The following is a 24,211-nucleotide window of genomic DNA, read 5'->3' as shown; positions in this document are numbered from 1 at the left end:
AGTCTTGAGTTAGCAAATAAAGAGGATCAAATGCGAGTTTACTCTTTTCTATGCCACAAAAGTGAAAGTGAAGTTGCTCAGCCGTGTCTGACTCTTTGCGACCCCGTGGACTGTAGCCCACCAGGCTCCTCCGTCCATGGGATTCTCCAGGCAAGAATACTGGAGTGGGTTGCCATTTCCTTCTCCAGGGGATCTTCCTGACCCAGGGATCGAACTTAGGTCTCCTGCATTGCAGGCAGACGCTTTAACCTCTGAGCCACCAGGGAAGCCCACAAGAAGGGTCTAAATTAAGCATCCTGTATAAAAGGCTGGAGCTAACTGATACACTGTACTCTCCAGTCTTCAGGAAGTCCTGGCTGACGTGACACATCCAGAAAGATGTGTCTTTCTGGATCTACCAAAGATGCTAAAAGGGAGGACAACATCAGCCCAGGTGAGCAGGTAAGTGCTCTAGGAAAGGAAAAACTCTCAAAAAGGGAGTTGAGAACTCCGAGAGATCTTACAGGTCCCTTGTCAGTTCTGTGGTAGGTCTCCCTTCTGTTTTTGGCAGCTTCGGCAAAAGCCTACAGTCAAAGTGGGAGCAGGAGAAGGCAAAGAAAGTAACAATTCCACTGAAGTGGCCTATGAGAAAACTTGGTACGCAAAGCAATGGCTTTTATTCAGAGGGAGCTATGGCCCCGCTCTGTGACAGCGGAGTCAAAATGACTCAGATTTACAATCAAGAGATGGCTCAGGTCCACTGACTCAGACTGGTATTCCCACCGTGGAAGGAGACCTGGGTAACAGGCAGGTAGGCACAGGGCAACAGCTCTCCACAAGTAGAATCAAGAGCAAAAGAACTTGGGATAAAAAGTCACACTTTAAGAACTGACTGTATCATTGACTTTATTATCCCTTAAAGTTATTGTCAAAAACCTCCCAAAGTCAGCTCAACTAGGAGGTGCTTCTAGAAATAGGAATCCAATAATTTATTTTAAACTGTGAAGTCGGTGTCTAAATCTTCACACAAACTTTCTTTGGGTTTAGGTTTCTTCTTTATAATTGCTACTGCTAAAATCACTTATAGAGGGCTATTACAGGCCAGGCACTGTGTTTACAGATATATATTTATAATACAGAATGTAAAACTAGACATTAATATATACCTATAAAACTAGAACATTAAGGATAAATAACGTGACATCAGTCAGAGCTATCTTGCAGAAATGCTGTGGTCAGAAGTTAGTCATACAGCAGAGACAGAGACAGAGGCTAAAAGCTGGAGCAGAGATAGCATCTGCTGCCCTAGTTAGTGAGGAGAGCACAGCTTTCCAATTTAGTTCTGGAAGAGAAGTTTTGAGATCACAAGAACATAAAGGGACAGATGCCTTGCGGAGTACACTGGGGGAAGTGAGCAGAAAACACGGCATCATATTTAAAAGAGGCCAGAGGAGGAAAGAGACCAAAGGAAAAATGACAGTAAAGACTTGGTGGTATCAATGTCTTACAAAAAGAAAAAAAAAAGACAAGGCCTGCTTAAGGGGTAGGCTGCCATCAACAAGCTTCAGAAAGGTGCCTAGAGAATGAGCTGGATTTTCTGTCAAATGGATTTATTAATAAAATGGCTAAGAACTAAACTTTGATAAGTCACAGTTATAGTTTTCTGCCAATGAGAATATACTCTAGGGGACTTCCCTGATGATCCAGTGGTTGGGACTTTGCCTTCCCGTGTGTGGGGAACAAGAAGTTTATTACTCCCACTCAGTAGTTCCTGGGGGCTTTGATGTTAAGTCATACATAATTCGAGAAATACCAGGAATCTTCTTAATCTCAGTGACCGTCTTTAACACCACCTCTACGGGGATCTCATTGCCAGGGGTTGCAGGTATACCAGTCATGAAATCACTAGTAATAAAGGTTCGAATAACCACAGATCTCTGGCAAGAAGGTTGCTTCTGAAGTGGGTCCCGATCAAAATGCAAAGGTGTCAAAATCACCGGCATCTGGCTGATTTTCCCAGCATACCCAGACTCCCTGAGAATGTTATGGGCCTCAAAATCAGCTTGGCGTAAAGTACTGAGCATCCCTGTGGTCAAGAAAGTGGGAGTAACATCTGTAGGAGGTTCTTTAGCTGGTGGGCCAAATATATAAACAACTCTGTTAATGTTGTGATACATACGAGGTATAAGTCTAGCCAGGAAAATAAGAGATTCCCAGTCAGGCTCATCCTTACTGGAGATTCCACGATCCCTGGTTGAGGAGCTAAGAGCCTACATGCTTGGCTGCCAAAAAGAATCAACCCATAAAACAGAGGCAATATTGTAACAAACATAATAAAGACCTTGAAGATGGCTCATATGAAAAAAAAAAATCTTAAAAAAAAAAGAATATACTCCACTGACATCTAGCCTCTGGTTGACAAGAAGTAAGCTACCATTGCTAAAAATAAAGTAATTCATTCTCAAGAGGGCCATAATTTATGGGCCCACTTCATGGCCCAAGTTTGTAAATGGAGAAACTGAGATTTACCTCGCTGAGGTTCTCAGTCAGCAGAATTCTACCTCTGTACTTCCCTCTCTCTGCATGTGATATCCAGATAACGTTGAAGAGGAGAAAAGAGGAGTATTTTTGGTGCAGCCACAAGAAGAGCCATGCGATGCCCGGAATAGGATGCCTCTGTTCTTCATGTTCCTGCTTCCACAAAACTGCAGTGGAAAGCCTGGCCTCTTGGGAGTCTTCCTTCCCTAAAAACTCCGGAATGCAACCAAAGTCCAACCAGCGACAACACAGTCTAGACTTCTGCCATGTTTCTGCCATGTTAGTTCGTCTACTAACTAAAATATCTTTCCTTCCAGATTTCAAGACTGGTCTTCCGAAAAATAGTTATTACCGGGCAGCAAGGATTTGAATTAAATTAATAGATCTCAACCTTGGGGGGCCATCAGTGGGCTTTGCTGGGAAGGTGCTGCCTGTGAAATTTCACCTGGTTCTCAAAAGGATACAAAACCTTGAAAAGGTTAAGAACCATTCTCAATCAGAATCAGGAAAAAGTGGCAAAAAATGTAAAGACTGTCAATCAACTACCTCTCAACTAGCCCCTGATTACTTTTTTTTCCTTGTAAAGTTTCTGTACTTTTCTGTTTGCCCATGTGCTTAGATGTATCTTACCTTTGACTTTTTTTTTTAATGGCACCCACATAAGCTTTCATTGGGATTTATGTCTGAGAATGGTCTCTGAATATATATGTAATAGATATCTGCTGGTTCTTATTCTAGTGAATTAGACAGCAACAGTATGTGATATACAGTGATTATTAAAGTTCAGGTCACTAACACCAAGGCTCTTAAATTTGTCTTGAACACTGGACTAGTCAATGGGGTAAGGGCTCTTCTGTGATTAAATAATTCCATTAACACAGTAACAGTAAAAGTGCAATTCTTCGAATAACATCCCATCAGCAAACCATGCGACAGGAAGCCTAGAAATCACAAGCAATGGAATGATGGCGAATGTAAAAATTACTGTAATTCCACGAGGCCAGGAAGCAAATGATTCATATTCAAACAGACAGCTAGCTCTGTGACAATTTTTTCAGGTATCTTAAGATCCAAGTGACTCTTGAGCACGTGCTTTTTCAGAGCATGGATGGAATGGGGGTTGCATGCCTTGCAAGCACTGTCAGAGCAACTTTGGCTTAAGGACCAAAGAGCCATTCCAGAGAACATCTCCTGGGAAAAACATGCGAAACGCAAGGCCATCTCAGCTGTGCCGACGCTGCTTCAGGATGTGGTGGACAGAGCAAATGGAGGACATAAGAGGAGATGAGGCAAAGTCAGTCTGGTGTTTAAATTTTCTCACCTGGAATTACAGAGATAGTTTTCAAAGCTCGGAGAACCCTGAATGTTCTCAGCGCTGAGACATTGCCCAGGTCCACAAACTCTGTCACATATCTGTAGTAAGGGAGGTCACGCACAGACACAAATGACAAACACGGACACAAACACAAACACCAAAGGAAAAAACGAAACCACAACAAAACAAAAAGTACAATACGTCACGTCAGGGCCCTAACCCAACACCTAACACCAACCCCGGGCCATCTTACCTGGGATTACCGAAATAGTTTTCAAAGCCCTCAGAACCCTGAAAGTGCGTAGAGCTGAAACATTGCCTAGGTTTACAAACTCTGTTATATACCTGCAGAATCAAACCAAAGTTAACTTGTAATGGTACCACTGGGCGAGGGTTTGAGAATAGGGGTAAGAAAGGGTCTTATAAGTAAGATATGATTTCATTTTTTTCCTTGAAAAAGAAAAGTTTCAAATACAAGCATTTAAGGAACACATTTTATTTTTTTCAGTTGGGCAAGGACAAATCCAAAGTGTATTTGAAAGAAGCGATACCACCAGAAGGCTCCTGGGGCTTTCTCACGCAGCATCATGATGTGCAGATCCCAATCAGAATGACTACTCTTAGTCCATTCTCTTTTTCCAGTTAAAAGGAAGGCCAGGAGGTATTCAAAGGCTTATGTCTCCCAAGTTTTGTGAACAATTTCTTAGGAAAAGGAGACAGATTTCTGCAGCAGGAGCCCCATATAAACAAATCTACATTAAAATAACTTCCTAGTTGACAATGGAAAAAATGGCTACATCTCTGCATATATGACTTATCCCAGAGTTGTCTGCATATCACTGCAGTCATGCCTACATATGAAGTTTTAACTTGTGACATACAGGAAAAACCAGATCATGGGATCAGAGCCAATATTATGTAAGTGTTCATTCAATCACCAGCTCTGTGCCTAGCAAGGACACTTACATTTTAAATGAACACCAGTGTGTATTCATAACTCTGGAAAGCTAGAAATTTTCTTAATACAACAGAAAGTCAAAGTTCCAGTGTCAAATGTTCAGTGTATATCATTCATTCAGACTTTATAGTTGAAATACATCTTTGTATCAGATGCTCAGACCCAAACATATACAAATACACTCAATCTCTTACATAACTGCTGTGTGCACACATACAAACACACACACAATCTACACTACACCTTCACCCCCTACCAACCCACGAAACACTTTCCCCAACATGAAAATACAAATAAAGTCTGCTACACCTCTTCTATCACCATCTAAGTTTCCTGAAGAGATACATTTTCATTGTTAAAACAACACTAATTACATAGAGCAGCTAGCATGCCAATGTGGGGTTACACTGCTCCCAGGTAATAATAGTTTGAAGCTCTGGTCAGCAATTCTTTAGGAAGTGAGCAGATTGGATACTTGGCTTATGTTTTGACTCCAAAATGTGCTCTGAATTCTGCAACATCTGGACAGCCTCAAGAAATTACATGTTACATAATATACCCAGGAAACTGAGTTCCAGCCTAAGGTTTACACCTAAAAAATATGAAGTCTTCACCAAGGCCTCCTAGTGATAACTGTGTGCACCCTGGTCAATGTTATAGGGGGAAACAAAATATAAGGGAGTTGCAATAGAAAATCACTTCCTACTTTTGCTCCCATCTGCTCATCCTCTCCCATATGCACACACTGCCACTGCCTGAACCCCAAGAGGCCTTCATAAGAAAGAATCAGACATATGTCCATACTACTTTACATGGTTATCCTTTAATTGCTCACACAACTAAGCCCATAAACTCACACTTACACTGTCATACAGACACATCCAAGAGTACAACCACACACACCCAGAACACCAATAAAGTAAGCAGAGAACTTACGCCATCATGATGACACTGAAATCTAACCAGTTCCATGGATCCCGTAAAAAGGTAAAGCCATCTATGCAGAAACCTCTTGCAATGATTTTCACTAGTGATTCAAATGTATAAATCCCTGTGAACGTGTACCTGTCAAAGAAATGGATAGCTTGAGGCAATTTCTTAACAGAAAGGAACTTTAAATGAACCTTCTAAGAGAGCGCTTGTGGACATACAGCCTCACTAACAGAGACAAAACAGGAAGGACACAACTGATGCAGCAGAAAGGAAGTGAGGAAGAGAAAGGGATGCATCTTATGAAAATGACTGAAATGCACAAACCAAGAAAGTTGGGATGTGCCACTGGGTCCTGAAGGGCATCACAAAGGAATAGCTCTGTACTGCCACCCAGCACGTGATCATTTTGAACCAGGAAAGGAGGCCCCAGAGCTAATTTTCACTTGAAACAAGTCAACAAGAAAAGGAAAGCTAAAGCTGGAGAAAAAGGCAGTATCATCAGGAACTGAGGGTAGAAGATGGTGATGGGCCGGTCAAAGCTTTGGCTAACACAGGCTACCACAGCAAAGGGCAGAGGTGGTGAGTCGTCACTTTCACGGCAGCCTTTCTCTTTCTAGAGTTGATTTCTAAGGATATTTCTTCAATTCCACATGTATCCTCACCCATGAAATAAAACGTGGGCAATAATCCAGAAATAATAATTTCCAGAGTTGATTTCTAAGGATACTTATTTCCTAAATTGCAGATGTATCCTCACCCACTCAGTGAAATAAAAAATGGGTAATATCCTAGAAATAATAATTTCCAGAGATGATGTCTAACGATATTTCCTAAATTCCACATGTATCCTCATCCATCTCTGTCACATGAAAAGTGGGCAAATGATTTTCTTCCTTGATGGATAAGCTGTGCAGTGCAAGATGCAGTAACCAGAAATATTTAAAACAAGTGAGCAGAAAAATAAATACATGAGCTACTTACTCCACATTCTTCGACCAGTCAGGAGGGTTACTAAAAGTCATGAATACACAGTTGGTCAAAATAGTGCACATAATGATCATGCTAAATACTGTAGAAAAGAGTCAAGGGAGAATATACAAACTCTGGCCTGCTTTTATCCTCAGGAAGCAAATACATTTCACATTAAGTATCATGAGAATTAAAATCAGTAACCTGAAAGGAGACAAAGCACAGAGGAGGAAAAGGCAAGGTGATGATGAAAACTGTGGCCACCACCATGAGCCACATGAGCGCCACCATACGTATCCACACCCGGCCAGAGAGTGTGAGTGGACACGGCAGGGTGGCCGCTCTTTTTTTCAAAAGGGCTGTCACCGTTCTCCTTTTGGATAAACATTTTTCCTTCTTACCATTTATGCCTCTAAATACCTTTTTGCCCAATAACCAGAAATCTTGCAGTCTGCCAGATGCCAAAGTCATCGAATGAGAAAAACAAATTAAATCTTATCTATGTTATTGAGAAGTCATTTATTGTTAATTATCTTGTATTATCAATTATTTGAAAATGTTCATGTATTTAACAGTTTACTTTTTTTCCATAGCCCTTCAAAGGGCTGTGTCCTTGCAGGGCAAGGCAACAGTTAATGTCTGCTGAATCTGTCAAATTTGAGAAACCAGTTGTGGTAAGGACTGAGTAAGGATTTTAAGGACATCTGTACCACCGTACTCCTAAGAATTAGGTAACAAGGCAAATTCATCTGATCTTTCTGACAGTGTCCAGAAATGTTTATGCGTAGCAAATCATTTTGCTGCCATTTCAATTCCATCCAAGATCTTGCTCAGCCCTTCTTGTTCTTGTCTGGCTTAGTCATTAAGTTGTGTCTGACTCTTGAGACCCCATGGACTGTAGCCTGCCAGGCTCCTCTGTCCATGGGATTTTCTAGGCAACCCACTGGAGTGGGTTCCCATTTCCTTCTCCATGTTCTTGTCTACTGAGAAGAATTAAACTGCTTTAGATCAATACGAGTTACTTAAAACTGCACAGAAGTCACATCTCATTTGTTACTAATACACTCTCTCTTGCTAGCGGCATTCACTACCTTCATTCTATTAGTGGAGTTTTAAAAAGGAAGAACACTTCTTACAGCTGGATTTTTTTCTTCCTACAGCTGGATTTTTCTTCAGGGAATAATCACATGTTCTGGTTAGAATAGAAAAAAACATCATCCTCTGATCCAACAAGAAAGGAAAGTCCATTGTGAATTATTTATTTTCTTATAAACCTTCAGGTTTCAGAACTATGTTGCTTGCAAAACTCACAAATTCCAGATCAGGCTGCTAAATTCTTAACAAAAAAAAAAGGTGCAAAAGCTTAACAAACCTGTTTATGAAGCAGCAACTGCTGGTTTCTTCATCCTACTTGGAGGATACAAAACTCTGAAGCATGGGACTAAGTACCATCCAATTAAATACCAACCATGAAGGTTTAAAGTTACTAAGTGAAGTTGTTAAACCCATCACGTAATTTTTCATCTGTCATATGCTCTCCTATATTAATGAGATACAAAGTCAAGCCGCAGGAGTAAACTGGCATTTTCTTTTAAGGGGAGCAAAAATATATATATAAAAAATTCATATCAATCCTGCAATCTAGATCTAAACCTGTGCACCAAAGAGGCCATTTAATCTGAGAGATTATCTTACTTTCTAAACTTGTGGTTTAAGAAATCAAAGCAGATCTCTAAAACACTCGCTCAATTATTTATAGTAGCATTTCAAAAATTCTAATTGGGCTTTAATATGTAAAAAAGCTGAATAATATAACTTGTTATGAAATTACTAAAGTCTGAGTGCTCTAAAAATTAAGACGTCAGTAAAGCTACCATCTTGGCGGATGGCACCCCACTCCACTACTCTTGCCTGGAAAATCCCATGGACGGAGGAGCCTGGTAGACTGCAGTCCATGGGGTCTCGAAGAGTCGGACATGACTGAGCGACTTCCCTTTCACGCATTGGAGAAGGAAATGGCAACCCACTCCAGTGTTCTTGCCTGGAGAATCCCAGGGACGGGGGAGCCTGGTGGGCTGCCGTCTATGGGGTCGCACAGAGTCGGACACGACTGAAGCGACTTAGCAGCAGCAGCAGCAAAGCTACCATCTTAACTTGTCCCTCTTGATGATACCCACAAAATTCCAGATTCCCATGATATCATCCTAAGAAAAAAGAATCTGCTGAAGCTCAGCTAAGGCTTTAGCAGAAGTTCTGACTGGAGGAATAGTCAGCTACACCACTGATAAAATAGTTAATATACAATTAGGTGGTGGACATTCAGAAACATACCAGGGACCACACGACGGCTGCACTCACTCCACATTTGCAGAAAAGGATATGAATGTATCAAAATTTTAATAGCTATTCTTCTTATCAGGTTAAAAGGACTTAAAATGTACAAGGCAGGCGTGGCACTAAATCTGAAGAGAGTTTTCCCTCTGTTTAATACTACAAAGGTCTGTGGAGAAAGAAAGAGAGAAATTATTAAAGCACAGGAATTAATCACCACATGAAATAACATTTTTCTAGGCAAGAAATTAACTCAAATGGACCCATGTTTTACTTCCCAATTTGGTGTCTAAGGCAAGAAACCTTAAGACAATATACTAAGGCAAGAGAAACCGCTTTCCCTCACCTCCCTCCCCTGTACTACTCCAGATTACGTTACAAACAGATGACACTATCTTGGCAGTTTTAAAGATCAGGCTTTTCTTTCAGAAATAAGCCATGTTAACTATACCTAAGCTATCTGTGCCTGCTCTGGACAAGATTCTGAAGTTTATTAATTTAGGATTCATTCACTCAACAAATAATTACTGAGTGCCAACTATGTGCCAGGCAATGTTCCAGGTGCTTGGGAAGGATCGGTGAACAAGGCCACCCTAGTGAGAGGAGCTTATGTTCTAAGATGGGAGACAGACAATAAATAAAAAACCTAATGAGTAAGTAAATTATATCAAATGTGATAAGTGCTGTGGGAAAAGGAGGAAGATTAGCGAAAGGCAACTCGAGAGTGCAGGGGTCAGAGGATGGGTGAATGTTTCGTTTTTTAATTGAAATGTTATGCCAATCTCTGCTGTAACAGCAAGGTGACTCAAGTATATACATATATACATTCTTTTCCATTATGGTTTATCCCAGGAGATTCGGTGTTATTCCCTGTGCTATACATTAGGACATTGTTCATCCATTCTAAATGTAATAGTTTGCATCTACCAACCCCAACCTCTCGGTCCATCCCTCTCAGGTGATCAAGGTAAGCCTACTGAGGAGAGAGATTTGAGCAAAGACTCAAGGAGGTGAGAGGAGTTATTCACCTACAGAGGCTAGTCTATTTACCTTTTAAGAACCTCCATTATCAGCCTTGCCAAATTCATTCAACTACATTCCTAGCATGAATCCTCCTGTTGTGCAAAACCAGAACAGGTTATAGTAATTCAAACTTTGGCCTTGGCTCTCATTGCCCATCCTACTCAGATGCCTCTTCCTGTTGCATGAATTTAATTCAAATATTTTGGAGCACCTGCTTTGTGCCAAGCATTGTGCTAAGCTTCTTGGATACGAGACTGAATAAAGTTGTACTTTTAGGGAAGACATATACATGAACTAGTAATAATAAACATAAAATTCAATAACAAAAATATATGTAATGTATGAGAGGCAGCAGAAGAGAGAGATTTTTACTTTCCCATTGGATGGGCAATTCAAGGGAGGGGAGTGAGCTGGGAGGTGCTCACAAAGGCAGGTTACTAAACATTTGGAAGGGGTTTTAAAGGATAAGTGCCAATTAGGAGAGATTAATTGGGCAGATAAAGGGGGAAGGGTTAGTAAGGAAAGGGAACAGCATAGGATTACAAAGGCGCAGTAGCACAGAACTGGGGGTGTTTCCAGAGAATTGATACGTAATTCAGTGTTGCTGGAGGTTTAGAGAGAGGGCGAGCAGCAAACTGTGGAGCTGGAGATGCAGGGTCTGCTGGACTGAGGTCCTGCAGACACAGGCCAGCGGCCAGCACACAGCCCTAGCATCTAACCCTGCAGGTGAAAAGGCACACGGTCAAATGCTGGCCCTTTTAAGTAGGCTTTTGTTTTCACTTTGTTTTTTAATTTAAAGTAGTACATGTTCATAATCATAAAAAAAGGAACAGACGACAAGTTCCATCTCATTACTCAATAACCTTTGCATGTGTATCATCTTTTCTTATGTATCTTTTCAAAACTTTTCTGTATTAATATAAACACACAGATACAGCCTTAAAAAAGACTCTTCTCTCCCTCCCTTACCCTCCCCTCAACTATACTATAAATACTCTTCTGCACCCTGCATTAAAAAAAATGAACCCCACAAAGAAAAACCCAGGGCCAGATGGCTTCTCTGATGAGTTCCACCAAACGTTTAAAGAATTAATATCAGTCCTTCATAAATTCTTCCAAAAAATAGGAGAAAAGGGCACACTTCCCAACTCATTCTGTAAGGCCAGTATTGCCTTGATACAAAACCAGACAGAGACATTTAAAGAAAAGAAACCTATAGACTAATATCCCTTATGAATATAGACACAAAAACCTCAACAAAATACCAGCAAACAGTATCTGGCAGCATATAAAAAAAGGATTACACACCACCAAATGGGATTTATCCCAGAAATACAAAGATAATTTAACATATGAAAGCCAATCAATATAATACAACATATTAATAAGATAAAGGACAATTACTGCATGATCATCACAAAAGATGCATAAAAAGCACTTGACAAAATCCAAAATTCCTTCATAATAAAATACACAGCAAACTAGTAATAGAACAGAACGTCTTTAACCTGATAAAGGGCATCTATGAAAAATCCACAACTAACATCATATTTAATGTTAAAAGACTAAAAACTTTCTCCTTAAGACCAGGAATAAGACAAAGATTCCACTCTCATCACTTTCATTCAATATTGTACTAGATGTTCTAGACAAGGCAATTAAGCAAGTAAAACTATTTCTAATTGCAGATGAAATAAGTTCTTATATGGAAAACCTTAAGGAAGATATAAACACAAAACAGAGCTCATTAACAAGTTCAGCAAGGTTCTAAGACATAAAAGCAATATATAAATATCAGTTATATTTCTATACACCAGCAGAAAACAATCTGAAAATGAAATGAATACAACGCCATTTATAAGAGCATCCAAAAAAATAAAACACATAGGAATAAATTTAACAGAAGAAGTGTAAGAGTTGTACACTGAAAACTATAAAACATCAGTAAAAGAAATGGGGAAAAAAGTAAATAAATGGAAAGACATCTGATGCTCATGGACTGCAAGGCTTAATATTGCTATGGTTCAGTGCAATCTCTCAAAATTTCAACTGCCTTTTTTGGCAGAAATTAACAAGATGATCCTAAGATCTGTATAGAAATTTAAGGGAACCAAATTACAATCTTGAAAAATAAGAACAAAGTTGAGGACTCACATTTCTGCATTTTAAATCTTACGACAAAGCTGTAATAATCAAAACTGGAACTAACATAAGACTAGCAAACACATCAATAGGATAGAATTGAGAGTCCAGAAATAAACCCAAACATCTACAGTCAACGGATTTTTGACAAGCGTGCCAAGACAATCCAAAGGGGAAAGAACAGTCTTCAATTAATGGTGGTGGGACAAACAGATGCAAAAGAACGAATCTGAACCTCTATCTCACACCTGATGCGAAAATTAACTCAAAATGGATAAAAAACCTAAATGTAAAGGTTAAAACTATAAAACTCGGTGAAGAAAACATAGGTGTATATCTTTTTACCTTTGGATTTGGCAACAGTGTCATAGATGGGACACCAAAAGCACAAGCAACCAAGGAAAACACAGATTAAATTGAACTTCATCAAAATTGAAAACTTCTGTGCAAAACATGACACTATTAAGAAAGTGAAAAGACAACCCAAAGAATGGGTGAAAATATTTGCAAATCGTGTATCTAATAAGGGTTTTGCAGCCAGACTAGATTACAAAAACACCTACAACTCAGTAAAGAGACAAACAATCCAAGTTAAAAATGGGCAAGGATCTGAATAGACATTTCTACAAAGGAGATATGCAAACAGCTAATAACCACATGAAAAGACACTCAATATTATTAGTCATTAGAGAAATGCAAATAAAACCACAATGAGATACCACTTTACACCCATTAGAATGGTAATAATTTTTAAAAAGAACATGGAAAATAACAAATGTTGGCAAGAATATAAAGAAACTGGAACTCTCGTATATTATTGGTAGGAATGGAAAATGGTTCAGCCACTTTGGAAAACAGCTGACAGTTCCTCGAAAGTTAAACACTGAGATACCATACGACCTAGCAATTCCACTCCTAGCTATACACCCATGAGAACTGAAAACAGGTTCACACAAAAATGTATACATGGATGTTTATAAAAGCATCAAAATACTGCAAAAGTGGAAACAACCCATCAACTGACAAAAAACGTAAACAAAATGTGGTATATATCCATATGATGGGGTAGTATCCAGTCTTTAAAGGGCTGAAATTCTGACATATGCTAAACATGGACGAACCTAGAAGACATCAGGCTAAGTGAAATAAGCCAGACACAAAAGGACAACTATTATATGATTCCGCTTATATGAGGTACCTAGAATTAGCAAATACATAGAGACAGAAAGCAGAAGAGAGTTTATAAGGGGCTTTGCTATGCTATGCTAAGTCGCTTCAGTCGGGTCCGACTCTGTGCGACCCCAGAAACGGCAGCCCACCAGGCTCCCCCGTCCCTGGGATTCTCCAGGCAAGAACACTGGAGTGGGTTGCCATTTCCTTCTCCAATGCATGAAAGTGAAAAGGGAAAGTGAAGTCGCTCAGTCGTGTCCGACTCCTAGCGACCCCATGGACTGCAGCCTACCAGCCTCCTCCATCCATGGGATTTTCCAGGCAAGAGTACTGGAGTGGGGTGCCATTGCCTTCTCCAATAAGGGGCTTTAGGCAGGAGGAATGGAGAGTTATTTTTTAATGGGTGTAAGTTTCTGTTTGAGATGAAAAAGTGGAAATGGATGGTGGCGAAGGTTATACAACATGGTGGATTTATTTAATACCATTGACTTGTGCCCTTAAGAAAGGTTAACACAGTAAATTTTGTGTTATATATAGTTTACCACAATAAAAAATATATACAGTTGACCCTTGAACAACATGGGTTTGAATGGTGCAGGTACACCTGTACATGGATTTTTTTTCAACAGGAAATCCTGCAGTACTACATGATCCACAGTCAGTGGAACCAGCCGCTGCGGAAGCGCGGATACTAACAACTCACAAGCTCTAAGGGACCAAGGCGTGAGGGCACCACGCATGCAGAGGGCTGCCTATAGTTATAGGTGGATCTTCGACTGGGCCCTTCACGCCTGTGTCATTCAACGGTCAACTGTATATTATTACCTGAAAAGTGACCAGTAATGTGTTATGGATAAATTTTTAAAAATCAGTTTTATTCCAAACCAAATAATAGAATTAAGAATAGCAGTAGCTAAAAGTGTTTCCTAACCCGTTTGGAACTTCAGAAAGATTTAAGGACCTTTTTGAAAAAAATAAAGACATCTGGGCCAAGAAAAAAAGAAAGGAAGGGAAGGTAAGTATTTATACATGCTACAACATGAGTGAAACTTGAAAAACCTTGAGAAGAGTTCAAACACCAAAGGCCACATACTGTAGGGTTTCATTTACATGGAATGTCTAGAATAGGCAAATCCTGATAGAAAGCTGGTCAGCCTAGGATTGGATGGAGAGGGGATTAGGAACTCCTTGCCAATGGGTCTCTTTGCTGTGGTTGTTTAGTAGACAAGTCATGTCCAACTTGTTGTGACCCTATGGACTGTATAGCCCACCAGCTCCTCTTGTCCATGGGATTCTACAGGCAAGAATACTGGAGTGGGTTGCCATTTCCTTCTCCAGGGGATCTTGTGACTCAGGATCAAACCCATGTCACCTGCATTGGCAGGTGGGTTCTTTACCACTGAGCCACCAGGGAAGCCAGTGGATGTCTTTAGGGTGATGAAAATGTTCTGAAATCAGAAAGTGATGATGGCTTCACAAACTAGTGAATAAAAAGCCAAAGAATTGTACATGTTAAAATGGTGGATTTTCTAGCATGTGAACTGTATCTCAATGAAAACACCACAAAAATGAACCATATGAGAGGCATAAGACATATTAAAAAGTCTACAGAATGATACCACAAATATCTCTATATCCATCAGTTAGCCTTGGAAATAACACTTTATTAATACAGTTTCTTTCTGCAGCCCTTTCCAACTCCATCCCCTTCCTTCCCACAGAGGTCAGTGTTAACTTTGAATTTGGTACTGAGGTCCCACTTTTTAAAAAAAAAAAGACTTGTTTATTTTTGGCTGCGCTGGGTCTTCTTTGCTGCACACAGGTGCTCTCCAATCGTGGTGAGTAGGGGCTACTTTTCATTGTGGTGCGCAGGATTCTCACTGCTCGTTGCAGAGCATGGACTCTACAGCACACAGGCTTCAGTAACTGCTGCTCACAGGCTCAGTGCTTGTGGCATATGGGCTTAACTGCTCTGCTGCGTGTGGGATCTTCCCAGACCAGGGATCGAGCCCGTGTCCCTTGCACTGGTAGGCAGATTCTTAATCACTAGACCACCAGGGAAGCCCAAGGTCCCACTTTTTTATGATAAATTTGCAATCACCCTGACGTCCCCCTTTCCTGAACTCTTGATACACTCAGAGTTTGTGTCTTTCCTTATTCTCCAAGTTCTTTTTGTACCCTCCCCTCCACTCTCCATCCCTACTAGGTTCCAAGCTCTTGGAGAGCAGGAAACAACTTCACACTTCCTCCCACAGTTTCAATATAATGCTCAACCCAAGTACTCCCAATACACAGTGGCTGGCAGATTTCTTTCAAGTTTCTGTCCTCTCATCTTCTCTTCTTTCCGTCCCTGGCAGTCACGCCATGTTCTCCACAATAGAAAAGCAGTGCTGGGGTCGAGCCATATGCATTCTGGAAATGCTCGAAGAAGCGGCCCCAGCGGAGAGACTGCACTGAGATCAAATTCTTCCTGTACTGGAAGGCACTGGCCCCAGGCGGCGGTGGGGGGCGGGGGCCGGGCGATAACTGCAGGGAAAACAATCCTAAAAGCAAGAGGCTTGGGGTTAGGCTGAAAGAGGTCGAGGGCCGAGCTCTGGCTCTTCCATATTTTGGCCTCTCAAAGGAACAAAGAGCCCTGCTTGAAACTTCTAATCCAATTCTGAGAATATAAATAAATACTATGTTGTAAAACACACACACACACACACACACACACGAAATTAACAAGTGATACAGCATTATTAACAATAGCACAAATTTTGTTCTAATTTCACAAAATTTTATGTTAGTGTCCGTTATTTGTTTTCATACCTACTGACGACTCCATGTCGTGTTTAATTGCATTAAGCAGCTTCAGCAGCATACAACAAACTCTGGTAAATTCTCTTCATTTTTATTCTATCACAGTTTTTTCCCTAATTTTCCTTACTATGGCTTCTTAGATACACCATCATTTAAAAGCGGACATTCCCAAATACATGGGATTTTGTTTAAAGTATCTTTAATATTAATTTCTCATTTGGATACTAATTTCTCATTTAAATGCTTCCTTCTCTGCAATCACTCTGTGTTTTCTTCAGTCAACTTTACTGAGACTTTTGATGGCTAAGTCGAAGATCTCTCTTGGTAAATGTCACACTGCACTTGAAAATACGTGGGTTATTTTCAAATTTCTTTTTATATTGATTTCTAACATAATCTACAATGATAAGAGAACAGACTCTGTATGATTTCAATACCTTTAGACCATGAAGTTTTTGCACCTTATTTTATGTCCCTGAATATATTCCAGTGTCTCCTAGTTTACAGTCTATGGGAGCTTGAATAGAATTTGTATCTAACTGTTGAGTGAAAACTGTATAAATCTTAATTATGTTGAATTGGTTCACAGTGCTTTTGAAGTCTACTATATCTTTCTACTTCTCTGTATATTCATTCTTTTAATTTTTGAGAGTTTGATATTGAAACTCCAACTTAAAATCTTAATTTACCTACTTAAAAAATAATTGTAATATATAGAGGAACTATATGTAACTTTGTTCTGTATTTTCCAAGTCTCCTGTAAATGTGTTATCATACTTCATAATTCAAAAAAATAAAAAATAAAGAGCCCTGAACTTTCCTGAAATCTCTTCTCTGAAGTACTTGTATTCCTCTGCGTTTCTATAGCAACCCCCTCCAAGAAAATGTCAAACCTTTTAAATAACCTCCTCATTCAACCTCATAATATTCCCATGAAGTATGTGTGAAGGAGGGATTATTATCCTCTGTGCATTTCACAAAAGCTCAGGAGAGGGACACCACCTATCAAAGGTTAGGCTGCAAGGAACAACATATGATGCCAGGTTTAGAGTCTCTTTGCAGCTTCTATTTGCCAGATGGAGAAGTAGTTCAGAGACAGTAACACAGTGAATGAACCTGGTGAGGGGATGGAGTCTCTGGTGGATGAGAAACCTGAGCCCCGGAGGTACACGGCATGAAAGCCTCAGCAACAACAAAAGAAGTGCTGGCCCGTGTCCCAGGATCCAAAACCACCAGGCCGGGCCTGGATAAAACCTCTTACCTGCCTTAGAAGGAGATAAGCATCAGAGTTTTTTAAAGTAACAAACTCTGCACCTGCCCAGTTTCTCATCTTTTAGCCTGGCCACGATGGAAAGACAGGTCTAGAGGAACTGCAGAGGGTATCTTCCTATCTCAGGATCAGAGCCTGCACGGCAGCACACAACAGGTGCTCAATAAATGCTACTCGAGGACTGAACAAATGCTTGCATGGCTGAGGTGAGGGAAAAGAAAAGCAAGGCATTAGGAAAGTCGCGTTGTCAGGCCTTGGTTGAAGAAAAACCAGGAGGCAGCTAGGATTCTAAATGAGTACAGTGATGCGCTGGCAGGGATGATGCTGATGGTCCTGAGGGAAACTGGGTCTCTACAGTGAATTTTTAAAAGATGGTTTTATAGGAATAAAGGTTTCCTTAAGGACATTTTATGTGTGAAGTAGAAATTTCATAATTAATTTGGATACTGAGTACTGCATATAGAATAGTTTAACCATCGCTCCTTTCTAAGTATTTATATCTTCTATCAAGTATAAAAACAGGAGATCTTTTTTTGGCTCAGAGAGAAATAAACCTCTGGTTTACCCTAAATGTCCAGAAATGAAGGTGAATCCTCCATACTTCAAAGTAGCAAGTTGTATTACAATGAAGCATACTTTATTGTTAAATAATTAGATTTACACATGCTTAACTTATATGCACTTTTTAAAATATCATCTTTTGCAAAAGGCAAGATGGTGTTTGGACCAACACAAGGTCTCAAAGCTTAAGAATCTCCTCTTACACTGGGACTTGTAGTGCTCATCTGAGAGAATAATATATATCAGGAGTCAGCAAACCTTTTTTGTAAAGGGTCAGAGAGCAAATACTACAGGCTCTGTGGACCATACAGCCCCTGGTGCAGCAATTCAACCTTGCCACTGCAGTTGCAAAAGTAACCATGGACAATATGTAAACAAATAACAGGGACTATGCTTCAATAAAACTTTATTTACAGGCAAGGAAATTTTAATTTCCTAAAATTTTCATACATCACAGAATATTGTTATCTTTTTTTTTTACTTTTCCCCAATTACTTAAAGGGCTTCCTTGGTGGCTCAGATGGTAAAGAATCTGCCTGCAATGTGGGAGACCTGGGTTCGATCTCTGGGTTAGGAAGATCCCCTGGAGAAGGGAATGGCAACTCACTCCAATATTCATGCCTGGGGAGTCCCCGTGGACAGAGGAGCCCGACAGGCTATAGTCCCTGGGGTCACAAAGAGTAGGACACCACTGAGAGACTAAGCACAGACTAAGCACAATCACTTAAAAATGTGAAAAGCCTTCTCTGTTATTTTTTGGCTGTGCCAGCTTCTTGTGGGATCTTAGTTCCCCAACCAGGGATTGAGCCTGTGCCTCCTGCAGTGGAAATGCAGAGTCCTAATCTCTTAACCACTGGACCACTCTGGAAGTCCTGTGAAAACCCAACTTAACTCATGGGCCATACAAAAGCAAATGGCAGAGCTGATCTGGGCCACGGGTCAAGGCTGGTAAATCCCTGTTTTGTATGAATACCAGTTCTGACATAAGACAGACTGGTTGCTTAAGAATAATCTGATCATCTTAAAAAAACAAACAAACCCACAGATTCACAAGTCCCACCTCAGAGATTCTGATAAACAAGCTGCAGAGGAACCTGTGCTCACCAGGATTTGAGAAGTGCCACATCACCTCTCAGGTATTAAAACACTCAGGTTGTCCTTCATCTGTCTCTACCTGGCAGTACGACCTGGGGAAGCCCCTACAGCTCTCTGGATCTCATTTTCCTCATCTCTAACTTAAGAGAGGGGGCTGCCTGATGGGTGTGCCCAGGTCCTTTCCAGCTCTGACATCTATGAGCCTATGATTTAGAAAATATAGAGAGCATCCAATGTTGTAAAAGGGCTTCCCTAGTAGCTCAGTTGGTAAATAATCCACCTGTAATGCAGGAGACCCTGGTTCCATTCCTGGGTCGGGAAGATCCCCCAGAGAAGGGATAGGCTACCCACTCCAGTATTCCTGGGCTTCCCTTGTGACTTAGCTGATAAAGAATCTGCCTGCAATGTGGGAGATCCCTGCGTTTGATCCCTGGGTTGGGAAGATCCCCTGCAGAAGGGAAAGGCTACCCACTCCATTATTCTGGCCTGGAGAATTCCAGGGACTATTTATAGTCCATGAGGTCACACAGAGTCAGACACGACTGAGCGATTTTCACTTCTAAAATCAAGTGCAACAAAGGGCAAACCATTGTTTTGAGGAGAAAGCCTACTATTCTATCCATTCCTTCACATTCCATCTTGGTGGAACTCTCCTGAGTCAGTTATTTTGTTCTTTTGAGTGAAACTGTCAAGGCCGGGGTCAACAGTGCTTAATACTATCCTGACAATTGTACTTATGTGAGAAGTGGGCAGCATGGGGCAGTCCCATGGCAGTATCATACCACGGGCTGCTTTTTCCCACTCTAGATCCTCTACTTTTATCACCTTTTCTGGGCAGAACAGTGACTATGCAAAAGAGAATGAATAAGGAGGATTGGTGATGGGCTGAATTTAAAATATATATATATATATATACACAAAAGCATTTTAAAGTCATAAGCATAGTTGATTTAAATCTCAGTAGGGGATGACAGAGGATGAGCTGGTTGGATGGCATCACCGACTCAACGGACATGAGTTTGAGTGAACTCCGGGAGTTGGTGATAGACAGGGAGGCGTGGCGTGCTGCAGTACATGGGGTCGCAAAGAGTCAGACATGACTGAGCAACTGAACTGAATGAACTGAATCATTGTTAAACTGCTGGTAAGAACCCAGAAAAGGAGAGTCACCCTTTGTTCAATCCTGTGCTCCAACACCTGATCCTTTAAAGCCCAGGAGGAGAGCGAAGGACAGCTAGCTTTGGATTCTTACGAGAATATTTCATATGCAACAGTCACTTGGTACCCATGAACTCTAATATTTTACCTAATCTGCCTTAAATTAGATCTTAGTGAAGTAAATGAGTTAAAAGGGAAATAGATATTGAATTGTGGTTTATGGCCCAGGGGAAAATATCAGTTTATAACAACAGCCACTGAATGAGTGTGAGTACAGGGCCCATTAGCAGCGGTAGAACAGCTCTTAATGAGTTATGGCATGGAGTATTAATAAATGTGTCATGCCGGCATAAGATGAGCCTTCTGAAAAGCAGAGGCTTTTCATTTCTAATTAGCCATGTGGGGCTTGAAGCACACGTTGGAGGAGCCTTGCCACTGCTAACGCCAGGTAAGAGGCATTCCCTTCAGGGTCTACATAAGGAACAGCGACATTGTGCAAGGCCAAGTACGAGCTCATTCATATTCATGCCAAACAAATCCTAGCACATGGCAAACACAATGCAATAAATGCACACAGTTACCGAAGGCCTGCATGCAGCCAACTCGTGAGCAGTCCCCCACCCTCACCCTGGGACTGGGTTAATTTTTTTAGCCATTCATTAAAATAATAAAGGGTGCATAAATTGGAAAGGACATTACAGAGAACTCAGTGTATGGGTGCAGTACATCACAAACAGAAAGCTTCTTAGAAGTTTATTACCCAGTCCCGGGTTTGCTGTGGGTCACAAGGCCCAGGTAAGCAGTTCCCCACCCAACCAGATTCTTCCTCCCCTGAGAGGTCATCATTTCCACCAGGGCAAAGGGGACCTGCCGGCACCTGAGGGCCTTCTGGGTCTAATGAACACCTAGGGGCTCAGGGATTGAGCTAACCTATAGAGGGGGAGGTGGGAATCAATACCCTTTGGCTCCATCTGCTATAATTGTTATCCACACTGTTTTATGACAGTCTCCCAGAGTTTGGACCCTAGATCCTAACTGTTTTGACTTCTGGAGCTGCCTAATCCTCTCATCTTTAAATGACTTCTCTAGCCTTAAATTCTTGCCTGCTAACCTAATATATATATACACCTTATTCTCCCAGATCTATGTACCTCTTCTGAACCAGGTAACTAGCTGATTAGACTTTTAGTAGTTGTTAGTTCCTTCCTGCCTAAGTATAAATTTTTATTCTGGTAACTTCTAATGGCAAATCCTCTCTGCCTAATGGTTTCAGAGTGTGCACTCACAGAGAGGTACTCTTCCACCAATAATACAAATACAGCTGATTGGACAAACAGCTGTAACCGTGGTAAGAGCAGTAGTGAGCAGTAGCAGCCAATTGTCCACTGCTGCTGCTGCTGCTAAGTTGCTTCAGTCGTGTCCAACTCTGTGCGACCCCAGAGACGGCAGCCCACCAGGCTCCCCTGTCCCTGGGATTCTCCAGGCAAGAACACTGGAGTGGGTTGCCATTTCCTTCTCCAATGCATGAAAGTGAAAAGGGAAAGTGAAGTCGCTCAGTCGTGTCCGACTCCTAGCGACCCCATGGACTGCAGCCTACCAGGCTCCTCTGTCCATGGGATTTTCCAGGCAACAGTACTGGACCGGGTTGCCATTGCCTTCTCCAATTGTCCACTAATCAACAGCTATTTGGCATTCACTTCTGAGTAATTACACAGCCAATATAGCAGGCAACAAATAAACGTCCTTTCAAAATTTCCGTTTTAATAAAGAAAAACATGATGCTAAATCTAAACAGATTCTACCTCAGACTAGGAAGCTGTTCAGACATAAATGACCTGTACTGTCAAAATGACTATACCATGTTACAGGGAGTCCTGATGTCTTTTATTTACTTATATATTTATTATATTTTGGAAAATTTTTTTGGCCACACCACATGGCCTATGTGATCTAGTTCCCCGACCAGGAATCGAACCCATGCCCCCTGCAGTGGAAGCATGGAGTTATAACCACTGGACTGCCAGGAAGTCCCAAATTATACACTGTACTGTTTTGGGGGGTGGGGTGGGCTGCACCACATGGCTTGCAGAATCTAAGGTGCTCAACCAGTGACTGAACAAAGGCTTCCACAGTTAAAGCACCCAGTCCTAACCACTAGGCCACCAGAGAACTCCCCTGATGCCTTTCTTAATGCTAATCTGCTCATTGGGTCCCTCAAGTGAAATGACAATTATAGTCCCAACGTGTCCCAGGAAAGGCTCCAGCAAAGGCACAAGTGGCCTGAATTTACAGAGCACCTGAGCCCTGGCACCCAGCTTAGAAACACTGAACTGAAAAGCAGGACATTAGGACACAGGCATTTTTTTTCCTTTAGGCTTATACTTCTGTTTGAACTACATGAATATTTGTAGCCCTCCTCTTCCAAGGCTCTATTTCACTATACTGAGAACAGAGTGAGAGGCCTTTAAATCCCATGTTTATATTTTAACTTCCCTTACTTATTAATAACTGCACCTGTGTGTCTATTTGAAGAAATAACATTTAGCATGTATTAAGCATTTACTGTGCAGAAGGAACCCTACTGAGATGCCTTTTACAATACCTGTCTCACAGCAACCACTTGATAAAGAAGGTATATTTTACTAATAATGAAATTGCAACAAAAAGATCAACTTGCCCAAGACCACAAAACTTAGAACTGAACCAAGGCAATCTAATGCCACAGCCTATTCTCTTTAATTATCACGTCATACTGCAATTTTTTAAAAACTTCAAAACTACTTATCAACTCTGACTCCTCACTTTATAGACAAGAAGCCACGCACAAGGATTTCCCTGGTGGTCCAGTGGCTAAGAACCCACCTGCCAATGCAGGAGACACCAGTTCTACCCCTGGTCTGGGAAGGTGCCACACGCTGCGGAGCAACTAAGCCCATGAGCCACAACCACTGAGCTCATGTGTCTAGAAGCCATGCTCCGAGACAAGAGGAGCCACCGCAGTGAGAAGCCCTTGCACTTGAGAAAGCCTGAGTGCAGCAACGAAGACCCAGCATAGCCAAAAATAAATTTAAAAAAAATTAAAAATAAAAAAAAAGAAGAAATCAAACACAGTGTGCTCTGCTCAAGCTGAGTCATCTGATCCAACCCTCAGACCAATGAAGAAATCATTTTTACTAAATACTTTTTAACTCTGACAAAAAAGAAAGCCCCCTGCATATGCCAGAGACATCACAGCAGCTGTGTATGGTATTTTCCCAAGTTAAGCTCGATGAAGATGATGCGAGCATCCCGTCTCTCTGTGGCTTTGCTGGTTCCCAGTGCTTCTGCATCTACTTTCTCATTTGCTTTGACCTTGTGACCCCCCTGTCCTCCAGCCCACATCTGGAGCAGGTGACACCGATTCCTGCCTACATCCTGATCACAGGAAGACACACTAGCAGAACAGCAGCTGCTTCAGCACTGAGCCAGCATGTTCCTGCTCCCCTAGGCAGGGCGGCTCGGAACCTCCTACTTGGCCTCCCTTCCTCACCATCCTTCAGTCAAATTTGCTGTTGATCGCCTTCTCCCTTATGCTCTTGGGGTCCCCAGCCTGCAGCTGCTCTAGGCTAAAGAGGAAGGTGGATTTAGTATGTAAAGCATACTAACGCCTCTCTTCATTGCACTGTGCTCATACCCTAGAATTTCTTCTCACTCTCCTCTCTCTTAGAAAGCTGCAGAGTAGAATGGTGAGGAGGCTTTGAGGCCACCTGGATTCAAGATCCAGCTCTGTTACTTATTAGTTGTTACGATTTTAGGCAACTAACTCAGTTGCCAAGGCTCCATTTTCTTATGGATGAAATACGGAAAATGACTGACAGTAACCTATTTTATCAGATTATGAGGGTTAAATGAAAATTCACAAAAAGTCCTGACTACAGTGCCTGGCCCAGAATAAGGACTCAGAACAAATGGAATTACGATGATGCTT

At 41.2% G+C, this 24,211-nt stretch overlaps 1 protein-coding gene across 4 annotated transcripts in view; it reads right to left on the bottom strand.

The window, feature by feature from the left end:
* The window catches only part of SCN8A (sodium voltage-gated channel alpha subunit 8), a 200,565-nt gene that overhangs the window by 88,214 nt on the left and 88,140 nt on the right, over window positions 1-24,211 (bottom strand). For 2 of the 4 annotated variants that reach the window (XM_025284201.3, XM_044941760.2), the window contains exons 4-7: window positions 9,074-9,192; window positions 6,705-6,794; window positions 5,727-5,855; window positions 3,839-3,930 (exon numbers count right to left, since the gene is read on the bottom strand). In XM_025284201.3, coding sequence (XP_025139986.2) covers window positions 3,839-3,930; window positions 5,727-5,855; window positions 6,705-6,794; window positions 9,074-9,192 — 430 coding nt within the window. Of the gene's footprint in view, window positions 1-3,838; window positions 3,931-4,085; window positions 4,178-5,726; window positions 5,856-6,704; window positions 6,795-9,073; window positions 9,193-24,211 lie in introns of all 4 variants that reach the window. The other 2 variants (XM_044941758.2, XM_044941759.2) reach the window with 1 other exon arrangement.

Source organism: Bubalus bubalis, chromosome 4 (genome assembly GCF_019923935.1).
Source record: "Bubalus bubalis isolate 160015118507 breed Murrah chromosome 4, NDDB_SH_1, whole genome shotgun sequence".
NCBI classification, from domain to species: domain Eukaryota; kingdom Metazoa; phylum Chordata; class Mammalia; order Artiodactyla; family Bovidae; genus Bubalus; species Bubalus bubalis.
The sequence above is the reverse complement of the archived record's forward strand: the minus strand, read 5'-3'. Positions and strand labels throughout refer to the sequence as shown.